The sequence below is a fragment of the Eupeodes corollae genome, chromosome 2, assembly GCF_945859685.1.
Source record: "Eupeodes corollae chromosome 2, idEupCoro1.1, whole genome shotgun sequence".
NCBI lineage: Eukaryota > Metazoa > Arthropoda > Insecta > Diptera > Syrphidae > Eupeodes > Eupeodes corollae.
Window position 1 is genome coordinate 18590619 of NC_079148.1, and position 14890 is coordinate 18605508.

The 14890-nt window shown below is 35.7% G+C and overlaps 1 protein-coding gene across 1 annotated transcript; it reads right to left on the reverse strand.

The window, feature by feature from the left end:
• Positions 1-8817: 8817 nt before the first annotated feature.
• On the reverse strand, positions 8818-9549 carry LOC129946600 (uncharacterized). Its single transcript, XM_056056849.1, has 2 exons — positions 9218-9549; positions 8818-9147 (listed from the first exon to the last, which is right to left on the reverse strand). The coding sequence occupies exons 1-2, from the start codon at positions 9450-9452 to the stop codon at positions 8891-8893; spliced, it is 492 nt and encodes a 163-aa protein (XP_055912824.1). The 5' UTR covers positions 9453-9549; the 3' UTR covers positions 8818-8890.
• Positions 9550-14890: the final 5341 nt, after the last annotated feature.

Here is a 14890-nt window from a genome sequence, read left to right on the forward strand (position 1 = left end):
TGAAAATTGTCCTTGTCATTTTCCCAAGACTTGACAGCTCTTCATTCCACCAAGAAGGAATAGTTTTACGGCTATATTTAACTGGGCAAGAGACTCTAAAAGCTTTACTTATAGAAGTTTCAAAGGTTTTCATATTTGATTCAAGGTCTACTATCAATTCTCTTATATTCGGTAAGTTGCTCAGTTTGGAATTAGCAATTTGACTGAACTTCTTCCAGTCAGTTCTTTTGGGATTTCTATATGGCGGATGGTTTTTCAACTCGAAATTAATTTGAAAAAGAATCCACTTGTGATCCGAAAACGAATTCAAAGGGGAAACTCTCCAATTCTCCACTAATAAATTACGATTGTTTACTAAATCTACATCAAGCACATCCTCACATCCATCATAATTTCCCGAGCTCGGAAAGACCAAAGTGGGAGTATTGCCTCTGTTACAAATGGTCATATTATTTTCAATAATAATATGAAAAAGTGACTCACCTCGATCTCAGAACTTCCCCAAAGGGTATGCCAAGGATATGCGTCGTCTCCGATCAGAAGGTTTGCCTTTTTGATTTTAGCTTCGGTTATGATTTTACACACCTACTCCGGAGGTGATGGTGCATTATGGACAGAGTAAAAAGAGCCCAACAGCAAACCCTGTGTATTGTTATCTTCAAATTGTAACCTAATATAACCTAACAAAAATACAATACTAGAACTTGGTAAAAATTTACTTATGACTCAAAAATCTTTTAGAAATTAAAAATATTGTCTCCAAAAATCTTTTTATTTCGCAAAAAATATTTTTTTCGATATCAGTTGACAATCATCACTTAACAAAACTAGATTTTCAAACTTAACTGTTTCTTTCTATGAAACACTGCATTTTTAAGTTTGCTAAGCTTATAACTTAGATGACTTTCAATCTTAAAAAATACAAACACATGCCATTTGTTCAAAAATCAATATAGCAAAAATCCAGTTAAAGATATGTTTGTATTGCATCCAATTCCTGCAATGTCGACTTATTTTGTGATAATTCTGAACAAAAAAAATTGCGATTAGGCTTTTGTTTTGCCTCTTTTCGTAGATATAAGTTTTGAACACGACCATCACTTCCGTCTTTTTCATCCATTATTATAATCGCCATATTGTCCCTCACTCATGTAGAAAATAAATAAAAGCTTCTTTTTTCTGGTGGCTGGTGGAATTGTGCTTCCTCCTATTGTTTTGTAACTTAGACGTTTGTCTTAATTAAAGCCATAAAGCAAATTGGAAAAATTTGAAGTGTGTTCTTAAGTATGGAGGTAAAAGTTTCACTTATAATGGCCAGGCCTACAACAGACAATCGGATATACTCGTACTCGTATGTGTTTAATATTAAGAACCCTCAATCTTCTTCTTTACAAAAATCCTTACGAACATTCATACATTTTTACACGTTCACGATAATGTTGGCAATTTGAAAACTTATGCTAAAAAGTTGCTGCCATATATTCTCATTTCTTCAATCTGCTCCTACACACAATATTTTGTATCTGGATACACATACATACATATCTGAATAGCATTAATGTGTGACAAGAATAAGTCAAGCATGGATTAGACCATACTCGATTCATGGAAGGCGTTACGTTGTCTTCTTCGTTGTCCTCGTCGTCGTCCTCGTCTTCGTCCTCGTGCATCGTATAGACTTTTGTTATGGATATAAGATGGATGGAGATTTTCGAAAAGATGCCCAGAGTTTTACATGCTTGAAGGTATTTATTAGGATGAGAGTCTATTGTGTAATTTAGCTACGATGGGGACATTTAAAAGTTTTGTTTTGAAGAATTAAGCTTGAGTGAATGATAATAATAGACGTGTTAGACATTTACATTAAACAATGATTATCATACTTTTAAGATGGGGTGACCAGAATAAAAAATAAACATTTATAAATACGTATGTAAAAACTTACAAAAAGGATGCTCTCGACAGCTATAACAGTTAAAATTGAAATTCTAATTTTAAAACTGGGTTTTAATTTATGAAAAAGAGAAATCAAAGTTTAACTTTCTTTTCATCTTCTTCAGTTCTTCATTTTTTGAAATATGTACTTAGTTTAAAAATAGAAATTACAATCAAAATTGACCTTATTAATGCAATGGCCCAAGATTTTTAACAATCTATTTAACAATTTGAAGCTGTGTCGCAAGACGTAGGGGGTCCCAGTGCTATCATCACCCTCCCATATTTGGATGTGGATGAGAATGTGGCGGGGCCCTCTTCTGTCGCAGCACAGTCTTCTTCTGAAAACGTCAAAAGTTTATTCCTAATGGAGACGGATGACTCAAACCACAGAGCGCTTCCCAATGAGGAAGAAGATGAACTATTAGGTTCCTCTTCGTCTGATCTGGATGAGCTGGATTTAACAGTGGTGGAGGTTGATCTGCCTATTTGTAGCCAAAATGCTGCAAATACTACAGATTAATCTCTAACATTCTAAAACGGCTTCGCCCTCCCTTCTTCTCCGCCTGACAAAAACTGGATAAGATGTCGTTCTCATCCAAGAACCCTGGATTGTGAAATAACTGGTTTGAGGATTGAGAACTCCTGGCTACTAAGTGCTATATTTGTATTCCCTAATTTCAGTGACGAAGACGTCACCACAGCCAGTATGGTAATAGACAACCATACCTACTGGCTAGTATCAGCGTATTCGGGCCTACTGCCTGGTACCATTCTGGAGAAGACGGTCGCTGAATCAACAAGACAGAAAACAAACCTGTCGTGACGCCAATGCGCACCATACTACATGGGGTAGTACCAATATAAATAACAGAGGTGAGTCTCTTTTTGATCATATTCTAACAAGTAATCTGGTAGTAAGCTTTGTAGGTAGTGGACCAACCTTCGTCACTAAAAATCGACAAGAAGTTTTAGATTTGACTCTTGTCTCGTTAAATCTCTCAAATAAAATATTGAATCGGAGAGTATCAAAGTTGAACTCGTTCTCCGATCATAGATACATCCAATTCACATTTATTGAAGGGACCCCAAAACCGATCCAATTCCGGAATTATAGTAAAACAGATTGGCCAAAATATAGGGTGACTCTGAAAAATCTGATTAAACCAGAACTTTCGGATCCACCCTTGTGCGCTCTTGAACTCGATCCAAAGGTCGATGAACTTACAGCAGCCCTCAAAAAAGCCATGAAAACTGCCTTCCCCTCACTACAGTGCTGGGAAAGAAGAAACCATATTGGTAGGCTGCTGAACTAGATATACTCAGTAAAGGTTGTAGAACACTTTTCAATCCAGCAAAAAAGACTAGACATCCCCAAGATTGGGACTCCTATAAACAATCCCTCAAAAAGTATAAACTAGAATTGAGAATAGCCAAAAGATCCTCATGGAGATCCTTCTGTACCCCATAGAAGAATCCTCGGAGGCTTCAAGGATAAGGAAGATTCTCTCGACAAATCCAACCATGCCTAGTTGTCTTAAAAACTCAGATGGTACATGGACTAACTCTTGCGAAGAAACGCTAAACCTGCTATTAGACACCCACTTCCCGGATAGCTCCCAATCCGTTAATAAAACAAACCATCCTGGGTCGGGTATTACCTTAATTTTTCCTCAAGGTCTGGTTACAAAAGAAAAATTGACATGGGCTCTGAATAGTTTCAAACCTTACAAATCTCCAGGTCTAGATCAAATCGTACCAGCTGAGCTACAATATACCATTGATATAACTTCGCCCAACATTGAGACGATCTTCAAAAGTTGTATAAATCTGGTCTATATACCTCAGCGATGGAGAGATGTAATGGTAGTTTTCATTTCCAAGGCGGGCAAATGCTCGCATGTCAACCATAAAGATCTAAGACCTATTGGACTATCATCTTTCATTCTCAAAACTCTGCGACGATTGATCGATATACATATACGTAATAGCATTGATAAGAGACTATAAATGTCTCAGCATGCTTACTGCAAAGGGAAATCGGTGGAAACAGCCTTGCACACTCTGGTAAGAACTATCGAATACTCCCTAGAGCAAAAGAAATACACTATGGTGGCCTTCCTGGATATTGAGGGCGCTTTCAACAAGGTTGACACATCCGCTATCACTTCTGCTATGACGACCTTAAACGTCGAATACTCAATCTGTGAGTTGATTAATCTAATGCTAAAAAGCAGGATCATCAACTCTTGTTTGGAAGATTTTTGCACAAAAAGGTCTGTCAGTAGAGGCACTCCGCAAGTTGATGTTCTGTCCCCTTTCCTGTGGAACATAGTGGTTAACGAAATACTAATATCCCTTGAGAGGGAAGGCTACAGAGTGGTTGCGTATGCCGATGATGTTGCTACCGCCGTCACAGGGGAACATCCTAATACACTGAGAGACCTCCTCCAAAACGCACTCAATATGCTCACTAGATGGGCTGATAACTGCGGACTTAGTATTAATCCTCAAAAAACAGACCTCGTCCTTTTCACACGAAAATACAAGATCCCAGTAATTGTACCTACTCCAATAAAAGGTTACCAATGAAGCCAAATATCTTGGTCTGATATTGAACAAAAAATTAAGTTGGAAAAAAGCTACATCAGCTCTTTTCCTTTGCAAGAAAGCCATAGGAAGCAAATTAGTTTTTCAACCTCGCATAACCTACTGGCTATACACATCGGTCATCCGACCAATACTTATGTACGGGGTTGCAGTATGGTGGACTGCACTGGAGAAAGTTACATACTACGACAAACTCAGCAGAGTCCAACGCACTGCATGTCTCTGCATAAGCGGGAGACCCACATTGAGAACCACACCCTCAGCAGTGTTAGACACTCTCCTCCATCTGACACCCCTTGACATCTTCATTAAAGAAGTAGCAGCGATAAGACTCGACGCCTCATCTCAATGGACCAACAACAATGTGGAACACTCCATCATTTTGAACATCTTTGGCTCTATACCAAAGTACATAGACTACACTATTCCTAAACCCCTATTTGGAAAAACTTCCAGGTATCCATTCCATCCAGAGATGAATGGGAAGACAAAAAACTCCTGGATAACAAAAGTATTCATTTTTATACAGATGTATCCAAGACAAATGAGGGAGTTGGTAGTGGTGTGTACTCAGAAAAGCTTAATCTAAGCATCTCATTCCGCCTCCCTAATCATTGTAGCGTCTTTCAGGCGAAAATTTTAGCGATCAAAGAGGTTCTATCCTGGCTAAGTGAAAACGAGATATCAATTTCTGTTCAGTCAGGCTGCTATTAAATCTCTTGATGGTGTTTCAACCAAATCTCAAACGGCCCTCAATTGTCGATCGTCTCTTATGGAGATGACGCAGCAATTTAACATTCACCTCTGTTGGGTGCCGGGCCACAGAGACATCACGGGAAATTGTAGAGCCGATAAACTCGCTAAAAATGGAACTGTAATACCTATTTCACTTGAACGGGAGAAGATAGGTATACCGATAGCTACATGTAAACTTCTGCTAAAAGAAACAGCTTTTGCGATAGCAAATTCTAGGTGGAACAACTTACCAATATGTGCAGCCACAAAACTCATATGGCCTTCACTGGACATAAAGCGCTTTAAAGACTTGTTATCTCAAAGCAGACTTCATATTAGCCACGCAATACGACTTGGTGTAGCTTCAAATGACTTTTGCAGGAGCTATATGGACGATAAAGAAGAGGAAACAATCTCTCACCTTCTCTGAACTTGTCCTGCTCTTTCAATCAGAAACTTACTTCATCTGGGGGACTACTCTTTTGATAATCCCAGTGAACTAGCTAAAAAGGATATCAAATATCTTCTTCGTTTTATAAAAAGCTCAAAATGGTTTGACTAGTAAGAAGAAGTAAATCTCTAGATTCATTTGGTATCACAATGGGCCTTTTTTTTGGCCTAGGTGTGTGGATTCTAATCCGCAGCCACGTTAACCTAACTTAACCTATTTAACAATTTACTTAGTTACAAATTTCCTAAATATTTAATATTTTTTAAGAGAGTCCCAAATGTTAAAACTTTTTTTTTTCGTTTTCTACCCAAACCGGTGTTTTTAATGTTAAAGTAAAACAAACTTCAAATATGTGACTTAACAAAAAATTAACAATTGCCATTGAAAGTGCAAAATTAAAAATAATATATCTAAAATCATATCGATGATAATATCCTTAGAAATCAGACAAATCTATAAGACGTATTTTTGTTAGGTTTTTTTTATATTTATATATTTTGTTAAAAGTGTTGTTAAAGCGTGTATTGGTTATTTTTTATTAATATCTTCGTTTTTACTTTTTCTTATTAGAAAAACACTTCAGAACAAGTTGAACTTCTCAAGTTTCAAAATCAATTTTGTATTATTTGACAAAGTAGCAAATTGTATTTATAAAATCTTCACATACGCTGGGTCCTTAGTTTAAAAAAAGTATGTTAATTTATTTTAAATTCTTATACCGTTAAGGAAATGAAAACATATATCTAATTGTTTTAATCTTGTTCTTCTGATGGTTTTTCTGATGATGAAAGTAAATATTCTTAAGAAATTATCATAAAAACCGTAATGTTTGCTTAAAACTTGAACTGAACACTTGCTAAACCTTTTTTGAACAGAATAAGTTTTCTGAAGAACTAACTAATCAAAGTCATTAATATTTATTTTCAATTTTTTATTTTTGAATGAAACATTAAACCCAAATTGACAACAAAGCAATTTCCTGTTGTCTAATTCTTATTTTTTGTCTCTAATTTTGATCTTGATCCTAAGTTACTCCAATTTCATTTATTTCAAATATCTTTATCTAAGTTTATCTCTGGTATTACCAAGATATACATTTTTCATTTTAAATCAATGCTTAATCTCCATATTTCCTTATCATCTCAATACCACCATACCACAATCCAAATACCACACAAAAGAAAATTATATAGATACAATAAACACAACAACAATTTAACTCAACTCAACTCAAGTCATTCCTGTCTATACCAACCATAGATAGGAATTGCCAGCTTAACCCTAAAACCATCGACAAGAAAATATTATTTTTAATCTTTCCCTCTTCCTTAAAGGTAATTTCTCGCCTCAAAAGTCTTATGGTTACTTTGTGGAAAACCATTTCGAATATAATACCATTCCCACCATCATTGGACAAACACTACAGGTCCTTTAATACCATCCTACAAAGGTATATGTTTGTATGAAGGTGTATAGTTGAAACATCATCATTATCTGCCATCAACCAAAGTAGCAGCTATATAATAAAAGTTCCTACAGGAAATATAGATGTAGCTCTGGTAGATGGGCACAATGTTATGTACCTAGAGAAGACTCAAAACTCAGCTAACAACTGCAGGAACTGGAACTCTGGATCTAGAACATCCTGCCTGAACCTCACCTTGACTAAGGAAAACAATTAACCGACAGGAGTACCATCTGCCGAAATCTTAATAATTTATTTATTATGAATTTCTCATTATCCTTTGTGCAGGCGCAGGGGGTGAAATTTTACTTTGTTTTTCTTACTTTTCTTGCTCCCTCCTTTTTTGTCTTCTACAATCACTTGTCCTACATCTCGAAAGGTTTAAACAAGCACCTTCTTCATACCTACCTAACCTATACCTGACATCTGGGATGGTTTTCATTTCTTGATTAAAGTAAAAAGGACTTTTTGCTGTTTTGCCTTCTTCGGTTCTTGCCAATCTGCCATCCAGAGCCGAACAGCAGAAGCTCACGACGACGAACCAAAGGAACTAAAAAAATATAAACAATTTTCAGCTAAAAAGAGACGTTCTTCAGGTCGATATTGCTCCGTTTTCTGTTGATTTCTTTTATCTTCAACAGCTTTAGTTGATATTTCGAAACCACAAAAACTCAACAAAAAAATACAGTTTCTCTGAGGTCCTTTTAACCACAGAATTGCAATTTATTTCTGGAATTTCTTGTGAACTCTTGTGCAGCAGATTGCTGTAGATATATCGTTTACCTATCTTTTTTGTTTTTGAATTTGCAACTTCGTCACTCTCATATTGGAGGTTTGTGGTGTAAAGTAAACTTAGAAATGGATACCTTCGTATTGGTGGCTTTGATATTAGGTTGAAAGTGTCTCTTTTGCACTAGTTTTGCATTCAAAAACCAATTAGCTAGATATGGTATAAATAAAAGTTCAAACGATTTTAACACAAGTTTTAGCTTTGGTTTGATGTAGTTGAAGCCTTTATAGCTTACATTGATTACAATTGTCACCTTAATATTTTACTTCGAATAATTGACATCCTTCTGGAAGACGCTTTGAGATTTTGAGTTAAAATAAAAAGTTTGATTAAAGTTGCACAAAGTTGTTCCTGTACCGAAAAAGTATATTTAACAATAAAATAAGAAAACTAATTTTACCTTCAACAATTTAAACGATGGTTAGTTCTTTAAAATACTTTAATTTTTTGATGTTTTTGTTTTCGAAATCGTTAGATTGTTTTGTGAATTAAGGTTTCGTGACATTTAGTTCTTTAAAATATAAATTCTTTTAAATTCTACGTGTAAATTTCATTAAAAACTATTCTCCACTTTTTGTTAAAAGAGTTTTGAAAAGTTAAAATATGGAACTATAAATTTTTGATCACCAAATATTGATTAGAAATGTGTTCATTGTTCCTCAGAAAAGAGACGGATGAAATCCCCGTTGCAAGTAAACGTCTTTTCCTATTGTTTCACTTCTAAAAATTGGAGATTTTCCTAAAAAAACATTGTTTCTTAACCATTACCGGAAAGACCGGTTAGGTTTATAACAAATATTATTCACCAAATTGACAAATAAAAAACAGAACTTTCAGTTAAGGTAGTTTTAGTTATGGTTTTATTCAGGTCCTTAGAATATATCAAAGAGATTCTTTGATTGATTTAATCGATTCCAAAGTATTGAGCTTTGTATGAGAAGTAGTCAGTTTCTTGGGCTTCAATGATAATTGAAATGCTGCGTTGTCCAATTCCTCCAGATACGACATAAGCATTTCCCAAATTATTGTTTTGAATGGCAACGAGTTCGACAAATGTCACAATAGCTCCGGTACCATTTTCTGGATAGCTCAGTTGGAGATTAAGATCATTTGGTGCGGCATAAGAGAAAGTATCAGTTCCTTGAGCAACAAGTGAATCACCTTTAAAAATAAAATAGAACAGAATTGTTAACATCACATCGAGGAAAAGTTTGATAGAGTTGGCACTTACCGGAAACACGTCCACCTAAAGTGTATCGAACCGATTGGGTGCGTCCCATGCTCTCTTCCTTTTTCATGGGAATGATTTTGGTTCCTGGATGACTTCTGGCAAAGTTTTGAATATCATGGACGATTGAAACGTCATTGATTTGTTTTCCTCTCACAACTGATGGGACATTTTTGGCACTGACTGTGACGGCCAATAGAACCATGCAAAGAACTCCAAGATGCATAATGGCGGTCATTTTGTTATTACTGATTTTTATGTTTCGATTAAGAGTTTCGATTTATTTTATTAACGCGGCGTTTAACGTCAATTTAATAACTAGTTTGGCATTGATCTCAGTTCGTTTATTTATATCGAATGTCAATGTTTTACCTGTAACCACTAATGGGATTTTGTGAGATAACATATGACACACAAAACACTGATAGTGGATTCTTAGTAAACAACTTCAATTTCAATTGAACAAAAAAAAAACAATAACAATAACAAAAAGCAAAAGCATGAAATTATAATTGAATCGATTAGAAGTGTGATAAGATTTCCGATAAAAGATAAAAGTTTTCGAAGAAAAAGTCTTCTGTAAGAAAATTATAACAAATTCGTTTTTATTGATTAAAAACATTAATCAACTTCATTAAATGTTCTTTGTTGGCAAACGTAAACAAAGATATTTAAGTATGTCTTAAGTATAAATAAGATAAAATGACTTAAGTGAGGAAGCAGGTGAATTAAACTAAGATAAGTTAAATGATTCACCAAAAATAATTTTAAATTTTTAATGATAACACTTACGTTTATTATGACATTCTATGACGATTTTTGAAAAATTTCTAGAAAGTACTTTAGACTTGATATAATTTAATTAGTTCCCAGCTTATGATTCATTGCATTGCGTAAACACGACATGAACATAATATTAAGAAATTGAAATTAATACTAAGCTTCATAGCGATTATGTTAGAGCCATTTTGTCGCATTGAGAAAAAAGATTAGGTCTCTAATCTTTGTCTCAGATAGTTAATCAAGTTCGTGAAAGAATGGTTTACCAAAGTATTTCATTCTAGTGTTTGCCAAAGCAGGACATTTGTAGAGGAAATGGATTATCGTTTCACTTTCTCTTTGGTCACTACAACTACGGCAAAAGGTGTTGTAAGATATACCCAACTTCTCTGCATGAACTCCTATATAGGTCAATGTCCGGTACATGTCCTAGCTCGTCAGCCCGTTCATTTCCCACGATACCACTATGGCCCGGAACCCAGATCAGGGTGATACCGAGGTTAATATTCAGGCTCGCAAGCTCATCTTGACATTGCTGGACCAATTTAGATGAGGATGTGGCCGAGTTAATGGCGTTGACAACTTCCTGACTGTCTGTGAAGATAGCCGCATTTCGGTTTTGGATTGGGCTTTGTTTAAGTATCTTACATGCCTCCCTTATTGCCAGCAGTTCAGGCTGAAAACCCTAGCAAAGTCAGGAAGCCTAAGTTATTTAGCTACATTCAGGTACTCAGAAAAGATCCCAGAACCATCCTTGAGCCGTCAGTAAAGATGGTTGTGTCGAAACCTATCGACACGATGTCATCCTCCCAATCTTCTCTCGATGGGAAAATAACCTTTAAACCCTTACTAAGGTTCAAAGTAGGAGTGCAGTAGTCAGTGTCTACCAAGATAATATCTGAGGGAATCAATTTAGTAGTGTTGCTGTGTTTTGACAACCAGCTATTTGATTCCTACAGCCTAATAGCGCTGCAGGAAACTATGTATTTAATAAAAAGGTCGATTGGTAGAAGATCCAAAATAACGTTTAAGGCGTCCGTTGGACAAGTACGCATGGCCCCTGTGGTGTCCACGCAATCTGTTTTCTGAACCTACTTTAGCTTATCAATATTATAAGCTTGGCTTAGAGCAGGCCACCACACAATCAAGCCATATGTTTAGATTGGACGTACTACGGCTGTATATGTCCATAAAATCATCTTCGACTGAAGTCCCCACTTTTTGCCGAAAGTTTTGCTGCAGGCGTAGAAGGCAACACAGTCCTTCTTAACCCGTACTTCAATATTTAGTTTCCAGTTTAGTTTAGGGTCGTGTATAGCTCCAAAATATGTTGCACTGGAAGACAATGATAGGATTTGACCGTTGAGTCGAGGTAGCGTGAAGGGCGGTACTTTAGTTTTGGTGGTAAAGAGCAACAGTTCAGTTTAACTTTGGTAAACTCCTAGTCCACAACTCGTGGCCCAGCTGCTAACTTTCTTCAAAGCTGACTACGTGATTTCACTAATCACAGAGGTGTACTTTCCTGACACCAATAGTACCAAATCATCCGCAAAGGCTACCGCCTTCACTCCACATCTCTCTAATTTAACGAGAATTGTATCCATGAAAAGAAGCCATAGAAGAGGCTAAAGGACACCACCCTGGGGTGTTCGCCTACTCACGTGTTTAGTTGCGAATCTTCCTACCACTGAGCATGGAAATAATCCATTCTCGAATGAAGTATTCTACACCGAACTTAACGAGCGATTCTTCTATGGATTCTGTAAGGACGTTGTTAAAAGCACCTTCTATGTCTAGGAAGGCGGCAAGAGTAAATTCTTTATAATGGTTTATTTGTTCTACAGTACGCACTACCTCATGAAGGGCAGTCTCCGTAGATTTGCCCTAAAGATAAGCATGCTGAGAGGTTTCGAGAGGTCGTCCAACTAGGATTTCTCTAATATGGTAATCAAGAATGCGCTCCAAAGTATTAAGCACAAAAGATGTTAAGCTTATTGGTCTGAATTCTTTCGCGGATTCGTGACCTCGCCTACCCTCTTTCGGGATGAAAACTACTTTGACCTGTCTCCACGACATGGGCACATGTTTGAGAAGGAGGCATCCTATGAAAATTTGCTCCAGCCATGGAGCTGTCACATCATGTAACTTTTGAAGCATTACTGGCAATATACCATCCATGCCTTGGTATTTATATGGAGAAAAAGTATTGATGGCCCACAAAATATTTTCTCTGGTTAAAACGGAATTGACTTGCTCCACATGTGCTACGTTTAGCTCTGTGGTTTCAAGCGATTCGGGGTTATCACTCTCGCAACCTGGAAAGTGCGTCTTCATCAGTAGCTCAAGAAATTCGGCTGGAGAGGCTGTCAAGGTTCCATCAGACTTTTGTGTGTTGTTATAACCTATAATATGAATTAATGGACTTTATGTTTTTGTTTACAATTATTGAGGGAAACAACTATAAATGTTTGCTGGAATGGTCATTTCAAAAAATGAAAATCATTTCGTTACATGTTAAATGTTTTTTCTGATGCAAGGACATTTTTCAAGTTTATAAAAATGTCAAACGAAAATCTAATGGGTTTCCACCTTTAATAAGTTTCTCCAACATAGTTTTCTCAGATCCAACAACTACAACAAATCTTTTAACTAAATGCTTAAGCAATAAAACTAACACTTGTAGACCTACAGCTAAACTTTCATGCATCCCAAACTTGGTTCAACATGGTTTTCTTAAAGGAAGATCCACTGCGACTAACTCAATTGAATTTATATCCAAAGTCTTGTCAGCTCTCGAGAATGGTAATGAAGTTAATGTTGTATACACTGATTACAGCAAAGACTTTGATAAAATATCTCATAAGATAATTTATCTCAAACTTAGAGCCCTAGGCTTTCCATCTATACTTATAAACTGGATAAGCTCCTACCTTGCGAATATAACTTATAGAGTCCTCTTCCGTAACTCAGTCTCCAGTCCCATACATGAAACTTCTGGAGTCCCACAAGGTAGTCACCTTGGCCACCTACTCTTCGTCTTATCTGTTTACGATGTCTGTTTTAAATTAAAAAGTCACATATCCTAAGTTTTGCGGATGTTAAGAATGTTTTTAAGATTATCTCACCTGCATCTGATTCATTACTTATACAAAATGACATATTACAAGTATAGTCTCCTTTTTATGAAAACCATTCACTTAGAATTGAAAATGTTTAAAGACGTTTTATTCCATTTGCCTTACGTGACCTCTCCGTGGATGATACATCCAACTTGCCTTCTTATGCCGATCGATTAAAATTGATAAGTTTGCAACCCTTGTATATTAGACGCAAAAACGCTGATATATTATTTGCTCACCAATAATTTTGAATGGGCAATATTGATTCCCCGGCAATCCTAAGTGATATTCATCTTAACACCAACCCTCGAAATCTGCGATCTGTCTCCCTTTTCTGTATCCCGCAGCACCCCACTAATTACCGGCACTTTGAACCAATTTCCAGAATCCTTCGTCAATGCAAGGCTGCTATGCTAGTCTTCGACTTAAACATTTCCAAATTCCATCTGAAAGAAACCATTTACATTTTCCCTTTTTGAGTCCGCATTCCTAGTCCCTTTTAATTTTATAAATACTTTACACCTGCACTGTAAGAACTTGTCTTGTCCGACTTTTCGTTCTATTTCCGCATAAATTGGACACTGATACATTTTAAAAGTTTTTAAATTGTAAAATTCCAAGCAAGTATTATTCTCAAGTACTTAAAAAGAGTATCGAGGACCTTAAAAGTATTTTATTAAATTCTAAAAAATACGTAGTATGTCCAAGTTTCTAAAATTCTAAAAAAAAAATGCTTAGTTCTTGCACCCAGGTAACAATATCATAACTCCTTCAAACATCAGTTCAACCAACTTAAACTTGCATCGTATTAACTCTTTCATTAATTAATTGAAAAAAAAAGAAAGTATTGTAATATAACTTCATTAAAATATATTTCCTTAAAGTTTCCTTATTTTAAGTATCCTGCAAAATGCAAATATGACGAAATAAACAAAAAAAATACACTAATTTAAACTTAAGTTTGCAGAACCTAGTGGATTCTATCTTTCATCTCAAATAATGTTATCGCTGTTACTCTATCTGTGGGTCAAATACTTTTTCAAAACATTTAAACAATGCCAACACTTTTTTAACTCTTTGCTCTTAGTCTTACTCAATTAACCAAATCAACTTTGCAACCATCAGCTGGTGAAGTACTCAACTTTTACACGTAAAAACTTTAATAAAGGTAAAATAAAAATTGAAGACAAAAGTTTGGCAAAAAGTGGTTGAACAGCTTGACTTTAACTTTTTATAGCTTAATAAAAATTGAAGCAAAATATTAATAATTTCGCGTGAGGTAAAACTTAAGTAACTGCTTTTTGCTCGGTCAGTTAGGAAGGTATTTAAATAGAATCCAAAACCTCCGAGAACTTTAAGAATAACGATTTCAATACTTGGTGGAATCATCTTTCAAATAAAAAGCATTTCAAAGGAAGTGTATTATTATGAAATAGATAAATAAGTTAAAGGTTAAAAAGGAAAATTAAGCTCAATTGAAAATTCCTGGAAGTGCGAGTTTTACAGTTGATTTTATTGAGGGTTGAAAGAAACTGGCTAATTCGACTAGAACATTGTTTGTAAAAATATCAGTAGAACTGTGTCGTGAAATAAGGCCAAGATAGAACAACTTTACGAAATCGACATTAATGCACTTTCTGAAAGTAAAATAAAGCGAAATTAGAAATTAGCGATATAAGACCGACTTAATTTTACCGTGAAGTTAGAGCGGCATAATCTTCCCTCCAACCCTCCTACTTCGACACACTAAAGGATGTGGAGTAGGTACGAAACTGTT